Source organism: Styela clava, chromosome 10 (genome assembly GCF_964204865.1).
Source record: "Styela clava chromosome 10, kaStyClav1.hap1.2, whole genome shotgun sequence".
NCBI lineage: Eukaryota > Metazoa > Chordata > Ascidiacea > Stolidobranchia > Styelidae > Styela > Styela clava.
In genome coordinates, this window is record NC_135259.1 from 5,654,417 (window position 1) to 5,672,451 (window position 18,035).

Here is an 18,035-nt window from a genome sequence, read left to right on the forward strand (position 1 = left end):
CATCACGGTCGTCTAGAAACAAGGTCAATTACTTTCCCACCCATTGACCATGATGGTGTTTGCGGGGTAAATTGATGGTTCTACTTCAAACCACCAAAATCAGTTCTTGAGTTGGCAAACTGCAAGTGTAAGAAAATTAGGTGTCAAAATAATTTATGCACGTGTGCCAAAAACAACCCAAATTGCACAGATTTTTGTATCGACGACAGTACATTTATAGAAGAAAAGTCGATGTTTGAGAGTGAGGATTTCGGAAGCAATTCAGAGGAAGGAAGTTAATTTAACAAATATTGTTTATTATTTTTTTTTCAGACATCTGTTAGTGTCAGAGGTCCTGTTTCTATAAATAATATTCCTTTGTTTCAAATACACGACTACCAAAACTGAAAAAACTAATTGTAAACTGCTTGTCTGAGGAAGTCTGATTTTACGTCACAGAAATACATTTGTGTCAATGTGCAGCAGGGCTCTTGAATTGCATAGTTCTTATGCTGTGTTGTTGTAAACCTATGGTTATTGATTTTCTGGGAAACCCCTAATATTTAATTTCGCATCAGGATTGCGGAACAAGCTGTAATGCGTTCACTATATTCATTTTCATACCAAATTAAAGAATTTAAATAGTTTAGATGTGCATATGAAACTCATTTCTAGGCGTTTTTCAGGGCCTCGTCTCACGGCCTGGTAGGGTGGTTCATGTAACTGCTGGTCGGTTAAGTTTTTCTATCGCGGCGCGGCGGTGTGGCTCAACGGGCTAAGCGTTAGGAATATGCTCGCCACGGCACCTCTAATTACTCTGCGTGGGTTCGCAGGTTTGAATCCCATGCAGGGATGGTTATGTGCGAGAGGATTGCTGGACTCCTCGCCGTCGTTGGGTGGTTCACGTAACCGCTGGTCGATTACGGCTTCCTCCACCACCAAGTCCATGATTCCGAAAACAAACAATATAACTAATCCCATACCCGACTTGGAATGGTAACCGGACGAGAGGCCGTGGATCGCTATATATGTATAAGCCGTCTTATCGGTTTTCTTCTCCCCCGGGATAAATATGTAAATCCTATCCTAAGAACAAAAACTGGCTAACCAATCTCATACCTGGCATGGGCTGGTAACCAGACGAGAGGCCGTGGTTTGCCATATGATTAGGCCGCCTTATCGGCTTTCCTCTCCCAAGAGATAAATACATAAATCCTATTCTCATCCCCGGGATAAATATGTAAAAACAAGAAATTTTCGAAGGTTAAGGGTTGTCGAAGCTCAACATGTTTTCGCTGTAGTGAAAACTGTGTTTTATCTAGTAAACTTCGTTGCTGGGGTTTAGCGTTCAGGCATTTTCAATATTCGGTTTGAATCGCTCACTTCAATCTCTTTTATTTTATCGTCGACCATCTCAGTATGGAAATACATCGTAAATTGATACCTAAATATAATCAAGTATACTCATAATCAGACTAGTGTTTAGCTCACTGTTCACTGATTTGCCTGTAACCTCTAAACCTGGAAATGTTTTTTTTTAGGTGGACCTGCATTTAGTTACAGATATTCATGGCACAGTAGCTTATTTCAACTCTTATATTACAAAAAGGGAAATAAATATACAAGGATTAACGTTAAAACATTCCTGCATTTTTTCACTCCTCAGATATGATCTTCAATCGTCGCTGGGTGACATATTCACAAAATTTGGTTTGTATCTTCATATTAGCTTTGTAGTATAATTCTATTGTAAAAACATGGCATTTAAACATACCTAATAGCTTAGTTTCTACATATCCCTTCAATCTTCATGTATCGAGGATCTGTGTACAGGTATAGTATAGATGGGTGGATGCCATTGTTTACTTAGGATAGGATTTACATATTTATCCAGGGGAGAGGAAATAATAAATATATAATAATAATAAATGAATACTTCAGTATTTATTGTAGCAGAGAGCAATTACTATTATCATAATAGGCCGACACCATATCTGCAGTTGGGATTAGGTCAGACTAACTTCCTATTCCACTATCTTTGTGCCAGTGGATCTAAATAATGCAAGGATATTGTAGCACGAATAAAGAAGACTATACTCTGATACTACAGTTACTATGTACCCCCTCTTGCCCCAATTATATTTTCATAACATTGTTGTATCAAAATTTCTTTTACTAACAGGAAAAACATGTAGGATAAATTTCTGTGTTCCTAACTTGTATAAATAAAATGAGAGCTTGCTTAATTTTTTTTTTTAAGAATATTTTCAGAATTTTTAAATTTAAACTTGAAATATTTATCAAGCAGTTTTTCCCTATTTGATTCAATTCCCAATAAAGAAAAGAAGGTACATGTTCATTTTTACTTTTTTTGTCATGAAGAAACTGAAAATAAATTCACCCCGATCTATAGTTTATTTGTATTATTTTACAGATTTTGTTTGCCATTGTCGTTCTTGCGTGGAGTTACATTTTATATGCTGGTGTGCTCAATGCTCAAGTTATTCTTCAAAATCGATAAATATCTAAGTAAGAAGAATGTATCACCAGGGACATTCAGATGATCCAAAGACCGGTGGTTTTACATATATAAAAGATGTGAGACCAGGAATGAAAAGTTTGAAAATGAAGATCATGGTTTTACAGGTATGATTCAAAACTGAAATATTCTATGGTCAAGAATAGTTGGGCCACATCACACACAATTCTATCTATTTATTGAAGCATATAATTCCTGTCTGGTTTCTTTTTTATGCTGTGGACAAATATATATGTGGCACTGCTCATTTTCAATGAAACCATTCAGCTATCTTTATTTCAAATAATACTCAATTGTTCTCACCATTTATATATGATTATTATTTTCAAAACATCGGGGAGAATATTCATCTAAATGAGAAAAACCCGATCGTCATTGATCCTCTTTACTGGTCGTATGGTGACTTACCCCTTGTCTGTATGTAAGCACTTATTGACGGACTAAATAATGAGCTGTTCAAATTAAAAAGGAAGTATCAAATAAAACTTTCTATAAGTAACTTGCGGCAAAAATATTATAATGTAAACACATACATTTTTGTTTATATAAAGGTCAACAACCCATACAAAACAAAAGATGGAAATGAAGTGAGGTCCTGTAAAGTTGCAGATAAAACTGGCAGTATTAATATTTCTATTTGGGGAGAAGATGGGAACTATGTTCAACCAGGGGATATATTACAACTAACCAGGGGCTATGGAACTTTATTCAAGGGTTGCCTTACATTGTATATGGGTAAAGGTGGTACACTCATAAAAACCGGTGAATTTTGTATGTTATTTAATGAAGTACCAGATCTGAGTGAACCAAATCCTGAATGGATTCAGCAAGCAAAAGACAAAGTTAATCAAGGACCCACAGATCCAAGACTTGGAGGGAAACCTGCAAAGCATGGAAAGACTTGACATGTAGTCTATGGCATTGAGCGCCAGTACGAAAGCATTAAGCATGGAAAATGCGGAAGGGTCAAACAGGACAGCTTAGTAAAAACTGTGTTTGAAAAAAACATCCACAAGTACTATATAGTTAGTTGCCTTTTATTTATTACTTTTATATGTCACATATCTGATTCATCATGTAGTCTTTAGTTGACTGCAGAACTTCATACAACTTGCATTAATGGCCTCTCTCTTCCATGGTTGTCAGCTAAGAATTGCATTGAAAATAAAAAATATCTCATTGTGTATTTTGGCTATGAGGCATACAGAAAGCAACGGTGCAGAGGATTCTATTCTGATGCGAGACTAGCTTGTCAATGGGCAACAAAAAAATATAGCTTTAGATAGGCGGTGCACTGAGATTTCTTGTGATTAGATTCATATAGATACAGTCTCAACTTCGTGTTGCAGGGTAGAGTCACGGCTGTGCAAATGAATTGAAAAACACAATTTACAACATTGATGCAGTGACCCATATAGACAGCTTGAATCGTATATTCTTGCTTGAAATTACCAGTGTGTTAGTCAGACGAACTTCTTCTCTGCCTTTTATGATCGAGGTCAACACCCTTGTCTTTTTCATGGTGTGTTCTTTTGCGACTTTCTTTCTTTCTCTTCTTTTTTTTCTGCTTTCCAGTCTCTTCTTTTCTGCTATTCTTCTTTTTTCGCTTTTTGTGTGATGATTTTGTTCGTTTATCAGAATCACTATCATCCTCACTTGATGATGTGTGCGATCTAAAACATATTGATGTATATATCAGGCTTATTATTTCTGCACGTACTTCACTTTGAAACACTATATGACAGTCTGGTGGTGAAAATAAACTGTTCATGATTTCATGTCATTGTCCTATGTAATAAAATTTCACAACTTTCCTTACCAGAGTGTTCTTGATGTCTTAAAGCTATGTATTTATGTACTTCAGAAAATACAAGAACACTGACACATATACACTAGATGTGAGCCATAGAAGGATAATATTGATAGTGTGAAAAGTCATGAACATCTGTTCTGAATGATTGGGTTTAAGCATGTTCTGTTGGAACTGGGGTCATGAACTGAGTTCTTATTGCTAATGATGATAAGCAGTCAACATTTCTGAAAGAAACTCTAAAAGCGTGGAGCCGAATCAACAACATGGGGGTCTATGCAACAATGCTTTTGCACATCATATTGATGGGAATAATTAGCTATGTAGTGACAAGGATATTTCAATATACAAATGCATACCATCATGTGCTAATCTGATTTTAATTCTGTTGATTGGCATTCAACAGATAAAGGACATCCACTAATTTTATTACAGTGACATAAAACATACGATTTATTTTTTTGGCTTTTCAATTTCTTCTTTCTCTTCTTATGCTTTTTATGTTTGTGGGAGCTACTTTGTTCTTCCCTGGAAAATGTCGGTTTCAACTCATCACTTGATGATGAATCTGAGCTTGTACTGCTCACATCAAGAACAACATCTTTGGCAGCATCCACTTTGACAAAGTTACGACATTCGAATGTCAAATGTCCAGCTGAGGATATAAACTAAAATTAGTAAGCAATTGCCATTTTATCAACTCAACATTTACATTTAAAATGGGAGGAAAATTGTAGAATGGGTATATTTTTTTTTTGATATTTTTGAGAAATCTGTGCATACAATTCTTTCATTCTCGAAGTTCTTCAAACAGGTGAGGCGGGTGGTGCATCATGCTAAGCATTAGAAGTACACTTGCCATCCCGCCTCTGAGGTTCAAATCATGTGCGGGATCATTAGTATGTAAGAGGGATTGCTGGACTCTTCTAGGGTGATTCAAGTTACCACTGGATACGGCTTCATCAAGACTGAAACAATTAACCAAGTAACCCTATATGAGACTATGGAAGATAGATCATGGTGTGCAGTATGATTGAGCCATCTTACCAGCCTTCCTCTCCCAATGATAAAGGTGATATGTCGTTCATTATAGATAACTTAAGTCAATATTAGCAAATTTAATACCAAACAAACACTTTACATTCAGACATTAGTTTTGAAATCATGTTTATATCATCTGTAGATAAAGTTCAGAAATTTACTTACGATAACCACATTTTTTGCATCCAGCTCCTGTTCTTTTGTGATTTTGATTCGTCAATCTAGCCACCAAATCTATAAAAAAATAACTTACAGCATTAGGCAGTACCTATGCTTTGATTACGTCACCATCAGATCATAAATCATCTGAGCTGTTTTCTTTGTCTCTGCTTTGTATAGGTTTTGAGGTCAATTGTAGCAAAGTTAGTCTTCTCTACAATGTTGTTGCGTGTGAAAAGTATTTCATAGAACAAAATAACTTGCCTTCCTCTCTGGATATCATAATTCACAGATTCAGTAACCCCGTCTTTATCCTCAGCTACCGGTACTCGTTCCACAAACCTAAGTGATTGCAGGGGAAAACCCGCCAATAATCCGGTTCGTGGAGTCAGAAAAATGTTTCGATATCCGATTTCGAAAGCCTAATTCCACTTTTGGTTTTGAAAAAGTACGTCGGGGTCTAAACTAAGGCTTGGCAAATCTTTTTTTAGTTGAATATTCCGAACCGAATTCACCAAATCTAACTTTTTCTTCAGTTCATCCCAGGATACCATATTATTCTAATATTTTAATTTACTTTGGAAAACCCAGGACATGGTAAAATGGCTTCTTTTTATATTTTTATATACTTATTATTTCCGAGCACACTGTACTTTTATACCTACCTTTCTCTTCTGGCCAAAATACAACCATAATAAGTTTTGTGGAAATATGATTTTTATTAATTTTTTTTCAAAACTTCATCGCTTTTGGCTGAATCCAGAATTAGAAAAAACCTTAGAAGAGTGAGTAATTTGATACATAACATAATCACATTTCACCATAACTTGTAGGGTCACATCTTTGCCAGAACAGCCATAGACAACATCTAACACTATCACCCTTGAGTGGTGCATACCATATATGTATACACCCTTCAAACTTGACCATTCCGCCGATTCATAGTATGTGGTATCATCACCTAATGGTGTTGTACTTACATCCAAATTCTTAATTTTATTACTATATTTACATGCAGTCTGTTTCATGTTGTGTAGGGTCTCTATTTATAGATGTTGTTTTGTCTTACAAACTCCTTTGTACGAATAGTTTAATATACTCCACCCTTACCTCTGTTATCACACCCACCCACCCTCTTTGCACAACTGTCTGTAAAACGAGCATATTATACGTATTTGATTTACCTTATTATATTTTATACCAGGGTGGTCCAAACCCAGCTCCGCGGGTCACATGTGACCCGCAGCGTCATTATCCGTGGCCCGCGTCGCATTTGCTGAAAGGTAATCAAAAAATCGCATTTGGTCTTGTTTCGTCATATAAATAACAGAAAATCTTTTCGACATCTTGCTACATCACTAATGTCACTGAAATGACTGAAGCAACTAGCGAAGTTGAATTGAGTGTGATTGGGTAGTCCAAATTGTTCACTTGCTTTGTATATATTTGGTTGGGAATATATTCCAATAGTTAAAATACCTAAATATGACAACTAAATACTAATGTTATGGCCTAAGAATATAATTCGTTCCGGTGATGTTTTGCAACCAGCCTAAACAGTATTACAAAAAATGCCTCTAATATTTCAGAAAAATTAGTAATCACTGTCCTGTACCTTAATATACATTTGGTAAAAACATTAAAAGTAGATATGGCTAAACTTTTGGATGTTTCAGTGATTTTTCTGGCGTATTTTGTATGATTTAGCTTGATAAATGAAAAACAATGATCAATCGTTTGCACAATAAAAGTGTTTGTTGTTTACATATTTCTGACGCTATTGTGGTCCGCGAACAATGCAAATATAATTTTGTGGCCTGCGAAGGCGACAACCTTGGACCACCCTGATTTATACATATATGTGTATGCCGCACATTCGTGTTTTAGGCCAGTATGGTCTTGTGCATACATTCCGTCTTCAGTATTTTTAATTACTAATTCGCTTTTACGAGACGAATAAACATACATGCATACAAATTATTAAATCAATTTCACATCGGTAAATATTAAAAATTTCGGTACCGGTATTCCCGAAGTATATGAACCAAGATTGCGGACACCGAAACGTAGCATGTATATATGGTTAGGGTTAGGCCATAATTTTATACCAATTTTCCTTATTTTAGTTCTATTACGAGTTCGGGGACTAGCCCGAACTATGGAATTAGTTAGTTATTTGTTTTCGGAAGCATGGACTTGGTGGTGGAGGAAGCCGTAACCGACCAGCGTTTACGTGAACCACCCTACGGCGGCGAGGAGTGGAGCAATCCTCTCGCACATAACCATCCCTTCATGAGATTCGAACCTGCGAACCCACGCAGAGTAATCAGAGGTGCTGTGGCGAGCGTATTCCTAACGCTTAGCACGAAACATTTCAAGAACAAAGACAATCACATTAATTTATTCCCAGAGAGACTCAGACTTAAACGAGCTAAGTTAACACTGATCTAAGTGAAGCCATAAAATTACACAAGTTAAGCATCCAAGTCGAACTAAACTAATTTGCAACTTTTCTTAGATGTGACTGACTATGTGGTATTTGTGATACTCATGCTGTTGAAGTCATTATGACGGTTGTAACTTGTAAGCTATTGCATTGTTCAATCAATTTAGCTTTTAGCTTTGGTAGTTAGGTTAATTTTCAGTTTATTTCACTTTCGCGAGGAGACAGGGAAGAACCGTCAAGTCATCGAGTCAACTGCCACCTTTACCATCTGTCTGTGGTAGATAGAAGGGATTTCACCGTGTTTCCCCGAAAATAGGACTGGGTCCAATTTCAATTATCTTCCGAAAAATAACACTAAAGCTTATTTTCGGGGGATGTCATGTTTTTCCATTTATCAAAAACTTCAAGGTAAAGAATTACGAGATTTTCAAATATACAAAATATGAAAACTGATATCCATTTACTTATAAATAACACGTTTTTATTCCAAATAACTACAAAGCATAAATTACCAAACATTTAAAACGTGTAGGAGAGATTTCTTGCTATATCGAATAGGTAAAAAAAATTCGAGTTAATGACTAGGTCATATTTTCGGGGAAACACGGTAATCAGATTTTACGACGGCATTTTGCGTTGCTACGCCACTGCAATTATGGCCTAACCCTAACCTGGTACACATACTACGTTCCGGTGTCCGCCATCTTGGTTCACATACTTCGGGAGTAACAAAATTTCGACTTCAAGTTTATCTTAAAATAGCATGATTATGACCGTAAATAAATACTAATACAATGACTAGGAAGCTAACAAATATCCCAGCTTATCGGCCTGGTTGTATTTCTAGGTACATACCCATTCAAAAACAAGTGTGATTCGATGCTGTTTTGAATGAATTATGTGCATGTAGATTCCGACAAAGTTAAGAGCATATATTTGTATGAGGTTTATTGATCTATATATTTCATTATATTTTTTATTCACTTTTTGCTAGTTGAAACAAACATATATATAGAAATCTTACGCCTTTTAATCGTTTCCCGGATGGTATTTTGAGAATATGCCATTGGTCTATAGATAAATCACAACAGCTGAAGTTGTAAAGTATTCGTTATCATTTTTTACGTGTTCGTAGTAACATGTCCTACATGATTTCATTTTTTCCTAATAGTCTCGACATGACTCAAATTACATTTCTGAATTCAATTCGTCTGCATTTGAAACCTTACAACAAACACATTCGAGTTTTTATACTTGGTGTACATGTTAAGCTATAAAACATGTTGGCTGTTGATTGGTGAACGCAGTACAAGATGATAAATTTACGATTTTAACCAAGATAGTGTTAAAGAACTTGAACAGCTTAATGTTATCTAAGCGGATGACGTTGTTGCGTTTATCTACTTCTAATTCTTCACGAAGATAGCCTACCATTATTATGCTGCTTAATTTCGATTGTGGCACTCAACTTGAGTTTTTATATATATAACTGTGAAATTAAAAAATCGACTTATGCGTGTGAAAGCAGCTTTACGTAAGGGGCAGAGACAATTGGAAAAAGTTTAGGAAACACAATAAAAAAAGAATTTACTGTCGAATACAAAGCATTCAATTACACAAGAAATAGTCTGAGCACTTGTAGAGAATACACAAAAACCGTTTCTAGTTAGCAAAATCTTTATATCAAATTATTAATTTTCGCCACCAAATGGCTTCAGTAGGAATGTTACAAGCTCTTGCAAAACACAGCTTTACACTTCGCACAATGCTCCTCTTCTCATAAAATACTGATCATAATTCATCAGACCGATGGACCCAGCATCGGTTGAATTATCTATGTAGAGGTTCATTGTTGCATTATTTGTAATCGGATATCCTGTCAGAGTCGGTAGATCTTCAGCAATTGCGCCATTAGACAAAATGACATACCTTCTCTATAATACAAACAAAACAGCCTAATAATTGCGGGTTACTCACAAGTCATAAAAAACAGATTGAGTAAAACTATGAATACTACGTGATATTGTGAATTTACAATTCTAACATTTATTTTAATTAAATCTTAAATAACAAGCCGTATCATATCTACATCTATAATATATATATAAAAATATTGGTACTCCCGTATAGTGTGTGTACCAGGTTAGGGTTAGTCCATAATTTTTTCCGATTTTCTTTATTTCAGTTCTACTACGAGTTCGGGGACTATCTGTGTTAGCCAAGTGAATATACCCCCTGTCCGTAGGATTCAGTCCCTTTACACAACTTGATGTTAAGTAGCCGAAGAAAATTAGTTACATCCATATTGGTACACACACTTCTAGAGCGCCAAAATATTATCATTGTCATAAATTTACTCTTGATTAAGACTGGCAAGTGATTGATAGAAGGAAGGTATTACTCAGCCATGTGTTCGACATAGCTTGCCGCAATTCAATAAATATATATATCATACACGAGGGTGTGGGTTGGGAATTGAAATCACCTCGGTAATTGCATTGGGACCCGGCTATTAAAAACGTTTAACACAAAATCCTAAATAGTATGTTGTGTTAAAGATTTATAAAAATAATTATAAAATAACATACTCTGTGATCCCATCTCATTGCAACCCATACAGTGACATAATTTGTCGGTTCAACAAGAGTGAGAAGATATTTTTTCAATTTTTCAAAATGTTCTATTGAATAAACATTAGCCAGCTTCCATCCTATTTTATGGCATAGATTTTTCCCCTCCTCATAATCTACATCTTGCTTTTCGTGCAAGATCGCACGATAGCACTTTTCCTCGTACCGCACAGGACACGTATCTATGGTAAGTAAATTATTCGCAAATAAAAAAGCAATTAGTCAATTATAAAATATATGATAAAAAAGTCATTTACTTGAAAAAAAAAAAATAGTATTGAATTTTAGCCAACCTCGAGTGATAGTTTCCGATTCATTGACTTTTTTGTTCAACAATTTTCCAAACCTCTCCTCCATATTGATCAGTTTGTTTTCCAGAAATGTAATTCCTATTAGAATTCCATATAAATTAGATACACATAAGCAATATTGGATACTAATAACCGGGAAAAAGCTTTCCATGCAAGGAAGAATTGCTCAAATATTTGGACCTATCACCGGGCCCACTGCATAGAGTCTATAGTCTGTCTGTAGCGAAATTTCTTGCCAACAACGATCGGCACGTTTACATGATGGAAAATTGTTTCTTTAAAACTGAAAAACTGAAAAATTCAGCAAAACTAAATCCTGTATAACTTAGTTTGCATTACTAGATTATAAGTATTAATGAATTCATACTTTCTGCTAGATCTTCATTGATAATTTCAAAGTCCGCTTTCACAGAAGAATCATGTAGCGCCTTCATTACAGCTGGTTCTCCAGGCTTTGACATATCTTCGCATTCGGACGCAAACAGTTCGCTTATTTGCTGACAGAGATGTGTTTTTGTGGCATCGCTAAACTGCCAAATAGCTGAGAGCAACAGAAGTATACGAGTACATCTATTCATCGCGATTAAGTCTATACAAAATTTATAAAGTCAAGAAAATACTTTCAATTATGATTGTTCATGCCTGAATATACGCAAAAAGTGGTTTAATTTGTATATACACAAGCTAACCAGAGCTACATACAATTTTACAATATATATATATAGTAAATGCCTGAATACACTGGCGAGCACGTTCACTGAGTGTTTGTGGAAAGTTACAGAAATTGCTATGTTAAACGCACCTCACGGAATTTACGAAACCGGTATTTTCGCTTAGAAAAACTTCCTTCTAATATATATATGGTTACCTCGGGCGTTTCCATAATTTTTTTTTTCGTTTACACGGTGTTAACCAGTTTTACGATAGTTTATTCAAAAACGTTTATTAACAGGCTTGTCCATGAAACATATTTTTCTGTCTCATTCCATCTCATACCAATTTATGACTGTCCCGTCCCATCACCTGGGACGTTTACAGCAGGATTCCCATGGACGAGCATAGCAATCAAAGCGCTCATACACATAATAGGGAAATCGCAATGTAACTATATATATGGTATCCGAACTCCTAAATTACCATACTCTCCCCTTAGGTCAAAGTTGGATTCAAATTCTAAACTCAATTCATTTCAAATCGTAGCAGATTAGGTTTAATATTAAGGTTATACTCCAACCCTTAACAAATATGTTACGATCAACTCTAGAAATAAATCAAATGAAATCGGGAAAATCAAGCGATTTACCGTTTTAATCATTAATCTTCACATCGTGTGACTTGAATTTTACTGGTTCAATATAAATAACTAATGGTATTAAATCAACTAATGGTAATAAACATTCACATGCCTAAGGCATCCTAACGCTTTGTATTACGTAGGTCGCATTCTCGCATGTCTGTTTTTTCTGATACTAATGAAATAAAATCATGTAATATTTGATATATATTGCATATCTCTATGATCAAATTAATGGTATCGACAATCCCTTCTTTCCTCGGCAAATGTTAGATGAAAATGATATTTTATCACCCCAGCGATTTGCAAAACTGCGCAACTGTGACATATAGATTACAACATCAGCAATAACTTATATTCTTTTCTTACATAAACTGCGCTATGCTTTTTGTCGCAAAATGAAAATATTGTCTGATCCCATTCAAAATTAAAAAAAGCATTGTTGGTAAAAATGCCATTTCATCGCTGCACGATTTATTAAATATCAAGTTTCATTTATTTCAATTACTTCTTTGCGGCCCAGACGATATATATACAAACTCAATGATAAAAATGTTGATAACGGATGGTATTTGTTATTTCATGAGATTTTACTCATATATGGTTTTTCGGCATGACATTATCTCGAGGGTTAAGGTATTAATAGAACATCTACAATAATGTATGATTTTGAAAACATGATTCAAAAAGCAATTGAAAAATATTTTCTTGTAAATTGTTTTACAAAAACAACAATGAAATATATTTGCTTTTTAAATCTGTTTGTTATTTTTGGCGTGTACGTACAAAACAGAAATCAAGCATCTATCGATCCATACCAGCTCTAGTACATATCTCTAGACTTGTCCATGCGAATGGGATTGGATGTGACAGCACACATTTTTATCACGCATGGGACGTACACGTAAGACAAGTGGACTCGTGGGGCAAGCGGGACACGGAAGACGATTGGGACGATTTTATATAAGATTACGTTTTCTGTACGTCAACAAAATTAACATTATGTTCTGGCGGGCCGATATGAACAAAACTTGGCATGTGAGTCGGGGATGGTGTCAACGTCATTGCGATCGGGTCAGAGAAAGAGGATTTTCGTGTTTTGGTGGCGGGTAGGCTACCTGTCAATCAAGCCATCAATCAAGTTGCACTCGAATGATTTTGTGGTTTGAGGTCGTTTCCGAGGAAGGAGAGCGTTTGATGGTCACTGGGAACTTTTTCAATTAGTTTAGCTGTGGGGACGCGCCCCGCGCCCCGCCCGCCTGGTGTTGACATAGAAGCACGTCGCCGGACGAATTTTCGCGCCACAGATTCGACTCCCCTGGTTGCAACGCAATCTGAATTTTCCTAAATTTTATAACTTTTATTGAAATGTATTACAATGGGAATCCCATGAAATGAATGGGCAGAAAAACATGTCTCATGGACAAGCCTGCGGGTATTTACATCTTGATTTGAGCGATGTTGTCAATAGCTGACTAAAGCACGCTACGAACCAGTGACAATTGAAATAGGGGAAACAATTGATATCCGCTAAATTCTGAGAGGCAGTCGAAAGAATAGTTTTTGTACGAGGGTCGAAGTTTCCATTTATTCTAAGAACTTCCAACATTCCATCAAATAGATAAGATAATTTATTTTTAAATTCGACGTGGTACGAAAATGATAGCGGACAAGACTAACACACAGAATGAAATTCACAAAAGATGGCTGAACTCCAATGGACGTTTTGCCGACCCTTGATCCACGCTTGAATATTTATCTGAGCGAAAGAAGTGTCTGAACGTCGGCATAAATTCCAATTGTTACGTTATCGTTAACTTATTGCTGATTTGTAATTGTTACAAAAATGACCAGGAAAATTGATACTAGGGGAAACATCTATTGGGTTTTAAACTTGACACATAAAACAAGAGAGCAACGCTCAAATATATATGCGCAATATGCCAGATTAAATATAAGCAAAACTTTTGTAGACAAGGTCAACCTTTAATGATATAGAGGACTTGTACGGGTCACGTGACCTTGTTTACTGGACGGCAATAAAACAAAAACGTCCATTTGGCTCCTGTCAGTTGCAAGTCGGATTATACGTTTCCGTTTTGTTTGGCTGTTGAAAATGGTTATTTCGTATTGTTCCGCTGGCTGTGCGTATGGTATAGACAACGAAACGGATCTTCAGTTATATTCCACTGTTTTCAAAAGATCCGGAACGTCGCGCAATGTGGATATCATCTATTGGCAAGACTGCTTGGTGTCAAGTCCAGAAGCCATCTCACTTGTGTTTCACTGTTTGCCGACAGCTCTTCGTTGATGGTGAGTCATAATGTGCCGTAATCAATTTTTTTAAATATTCATAAGCTCCCTCATTTCGATGGAAAGCAGATGACAAACTACTGTTATTGGTAGGCCTAGGCGTAGACCTACCTGCAGACTTGACTCGTGTAAGGTATTAATCAATAATTGCCATAAGGTATTGTTTCCCTAGTTAGCAGGTAATCTATTAGTAAGTGTGAAAAGTTGAATAGATAACTAAAGTTTGAATTCTCCATCTAAGAATACGCTCGCCACCGCATCTCTGATCCCCCTGGGAGTTTCACAGGTTTCAACCCCATGCGGGGATAGTTATGTGCGAGGGGATTGCAGGGAGGGAGAGATTGGATCTCCTCCCACTGAGGGTGGTTCACACGACCGCTGGTCAATTACGACATCCCCCACCATCAAGTCCATGCTTCTAAAACAAATAACTGGCTAACTAATCCCGACATAGAATGGTATTCGTACGATGTTGCACCTTGCAATCTGTCCCCAACCACAGATAAATTCTATCCTAAAAACTACTCACATTGGTAGGCATAGTTGCGTTTCAAATTGAAAGAAATCTTCATTAATGGTCAGAAGGTGTTGTCTGATTGTTTTATTAGTTAGCAGGTAATTTATTACTGATCTGATATACAAACTTGGCACTGTCAAATGATGATTAGTGTTTAATTTATTTTCAGGAAAAAGGGAAGATAACCCATTATCAGCTGCTTATATGTCCCATCGATATTTGAATTTTCGCCATCTCCAGAGTGGAAGAGAATAGTTGGTAAAAGGGGAATTTTGAAGAAAGGCAAAAGGCAGGACCATTTCAACAAATTCTGCTAACTTGTATGCGTTGCAATATTACTTTGCAGTTGTTAGCATAAACATTTAATGTGTCTTTCGACTAGACCTACCACACTTTAAAAGAAGCCGCCTACACCCCTTTTCACTAGAACTATAATACTGTATAATATTTGATAGAAATTACCCCCGAGGCATCATATCTTCCATTTGAAAGGGATGTGGAGGCAGATACATTTTTTACTCTAAATTATGAAATGTTACTTCCAGGTTATCTTATCCTTGCTTATAGATATCTTGAGGTCAGTGACTCCAACTGACCCATGCATTTTAAACAAAATGTTGCGGCTAGCCGGTTACCCATCAGAATTTTCTTTCAGATCACAAAGTCGCAATATTACGCCTCGCTAAGTTGCATTGACAACTGTATCTCGTTGTAGTATCGGTGTCCAACTTTAGACTGAAACCTTCACTACCAGGCTCACCGAAACAATTTTTTTTCTTGATAGGGTCGTCTTGAAGTTGCTTTCGTTAAAGCACGATGGACACTTTATCTCCACCAATCCACAGTAATCACAAGTTACTTTGTCATTAGGATGTATTATCAAGTCTCGCAAGCTGAGGTCTTGTGCCACTGTGGTCTTGTTGCAACTTATACTTTGCCATCCATCTATTCCATGGTCGCACCCATATCTGTAAGATAATGGATACAGATAGAGTTTTCATAAAATCTAACGATCAAAGAGTGTGGAATTTATGTCCATATCCCACCACAGCCACTAGTCGTAAATGAATTTGATTCCGGGTAGCATATCTTTTTTACCAATGACAATAAAAAGACATTTTTGATCAGTTGTTCAAGCACCATTAGGATAGGATTTATCTGGGGGGGCGCCAGTTATTTGTTTTCGGAAGCATGGACTTGGATGGTGGGGAATGGTCGTAATCGATCAGCGGTCATGTGAACCTCGGTGGGAGTAGAGCTGCAATCCTCTCGCACATAACTATCCCCGCATGGGATTGAAACCTGTGAAACTATCAGGGTGATCAGAGATGCGTTGGCGAGCGTATTCCTAGATGGCGAATTCAATTGAATTCTGGGTATTTTTTCCAGGCCCCATGGTGTTAAACTTTAGTTATCTATTCAACCTTTCACACTTAATAATAGATTACCTGCTAATTAGGAAAACAATACCTTACACAAGTCAAGTCTGCAACTGCAGGTAGGCCCACTAATAACAGTAGTTTGTCATCTGCTTTCCATTGAAATGAGGGAGCTTGTGAATATTTGAAGAAATTGATAACGGCACACTATTACCACATTATCACTCACCATCAACGAAGTGCTGTCCGCAAACAGTGAAACACAAGTGAGATGGCTTCTGGACTTGACACCAACACCAAGCAGTTCTGCCAATAGGCAATAGATGATATCCACATTGCGCGACGTTCCGGATCTTTTGGAATCAGTGGAATATAACTTGAGATCCATTTACGAATACGGAACAATACGAAATAACCATTTTCAACAGTCAAACAAAACTGTAACGTATAATCCGACTTGTAACTGACAGGAGCCAAATGGACGTTTTTGATTTATTGCCGTCCAGTAACAAAGTCACGTGTCCCGTGCAAGTCCTCTATACGTATATCCGGATCAAAAACTGCTTTTTGCTTAATTGACACAGCGACTCCGTCTACTGCTACATTCATGTTGTAATTTGGGGGGTTCCCACGGTCTTCACGTGTCGCAGTGTTTCTTTTTCTGTGTTTGGTGTTTGCTTTACTGCTCAAGTTTTGAAATGCGGGCATGGAGACACGAGAAATATGGTGAACGGAATTCGATATACAAGAACGGACTACCGTACATCCGTAAATGTTTAAAATAGACACAATGTGAACGTTACATAGGGAAAGGCAAGCAGCATAAAGACGACATGAGATCGGTACATACCGGTACCCGGTACAAGTGTTGGATCCAGTGAATAAACTTCAAAATGACCAGATTGTGGACCAGATTCATGGTTAAAAAATTCTTGCCAGACTAAAGGAGTATCAGAATTGAGAATATCATTTTCAAAATTTTAATTTTAACTCGAGGTCGATGAAAATTTAGAATCAAACAATTGTGGAAAACAAATTTTAGTAATACTGTAATATTGACATGCAGACGTACGGGGGTCTAGTATAGTTTAGTACCACAAGTACTTCTGTTGTGCGTAGGAATTTTACATATGTTATTCCTAACCCCCACCTGACTATGTCATCCAAAAACTACGTCACTACGACGTCACAATCACGTCATAGAGCTTGCCCAGTATAGCTACCATCGTCCGGGATGGCATCTGCGCCGACGATACCAAACTCATTACGACGCAAGAAATCCAAATTGGGCTAAGTCCATTTTTCTAGTTTTGAGAAAAACCAAAAAACGTTTTTTTTTTGTTTCTTTTTTTTATTTCTTTAATACCTTACATCGAGGATGTCTAGTTTTTATGGTCCACCAAAGTTACAATGAAGGCCATATTTTGATGGTATAAAAACATTATTGCTCCGCCCCAATTTTTTTGGGGGGTTTTTTTTTGGACTTAACCCTTTTTGGCTCTCAATTTTCTGGACCAGAAACAATTTTATTGGACTTAGGGCCCCTTTATTATGTTATTATAGAGGCTGGTATGGACTTAGCGCTTTGTATTATATTTTTTGAGAGGAGCTATGTCC

At 36.6% G+C, this 18,035-nt stretch overlaps 3 protein-coding genes and 3 long non-coding RNA genes across 8 annotated transcripts in view; 2 read left to right on the forward strand and 4 right to left on the reverse strand.

Moving 5' to 3' along the window:
• Positions 1-18,035, reverse strand: part of LOC120336656 (uncharacterized) — a 90,887-nt gene that overhangs the window by 3,286 nt on the left and 69,566 nt on the right. The gene's annotated exons all lie outside the window — the stretch shown is intronic.
• LOC120337876 (SOSS complex subunit B1-like) lies at positions 1,436-3,702 on the forward strand. The gene is made up of 3 exons (XM_039405780.2): positions 1,436-1,689; positions 2,414-2,625; positions 3,070-3,702. The coding sequence occupies exons 2-3, from the start codon at positions 2,518-2,520 to the stop codon at positions 3,421-3,423; spliced, it is 462 nt and encodes a 153-aa protein (XP_039261714.1). The 5' UTR covers positions 1,436-1,689; positions 2,414-2,517; the 3' UTR covers positions 3,424-3,702.
• LOC120337875 (uncharacterized) lies at positions 3,540-6,042 on the reverse strand. Of its 3 annotated transcripts, none has more exons than XM_039405778.2 (5): positions 5,793-6,042; positions 5,535-5,603; positions 4,779-4,983; positions 3,971-4,191; positions 3,540-3,664 (listed from the first exon to the last, which is right to left on the reverse strand). In XM_039405778.2, the coding sequence occupies exons 1-4, from the start codon at positions 5,809-5,811 to the stop codon at positions 3,978-3,980; spliced, it is 507 nt and encodes a 168-aa protein (XP_039261712.2). In that variant the 5' UTR covers positions 5,812-6,042; the 3' UTR covers positions 3,540-3,664; positions 3,971-3,977. The 3 variants fall into 3 exon arrangements, with proteins under 3 accessions (XP_039261712.2, XP_039261711.2, XP_039261710.2); XM_039405777.2 differs by having other exon boundaries at positions 3,540-3,880; positions 5,793-6,041; XM_039405776.2 differs by having other exon boundaries at positions 3,540-4,191; positions 5,793-6,024.
• On the reverse strand, positions 8,071-11,534 carry LOC120338036 (uncharacterized). Its single transcript, XM_039405961.2, has 4 exons — positions 11,283-11,534; positions 10,898-10,993; positions 10,563-10,786; positions 8,071-9,908 (listed from the first exon to the last, which is right to left on the reverse strand). Exons 1-4 carry the CDS (start codon positions 11,491-11,493, stop codon positions 9,726-9,728), a joined length of 714 nt encoding a protein of 237 aa, XP_039261895.2. The 5' UTR covers positions 11,494-11,534; the 3' UTR covers positions 8,071-9,725.
• LOC144428053 (uncharacterized) lies at positions 14,244-15,523 on the forward strand. The gene is made up of 2 exons (XR_013478024.1): positions 14,244-14,522; positions 15,209-15,523. It is a non-coding gene; the product is annotated as an uncharacterized LOC144428053 (long non-coding RNA).
• Positions 15,650-16,904, reverse strand: LOC144428370 (uncharacterized). Its single transcript, XR_013478316.1, has 2 exons — positions 16,648-16,904; positions 15,650-16,007 (listed from the first exon to the last, which is right to left on the reverse strand). It is a non-coding gene; the product is annotated as an uncharacterized LOC144428370 (long non-coding RNA).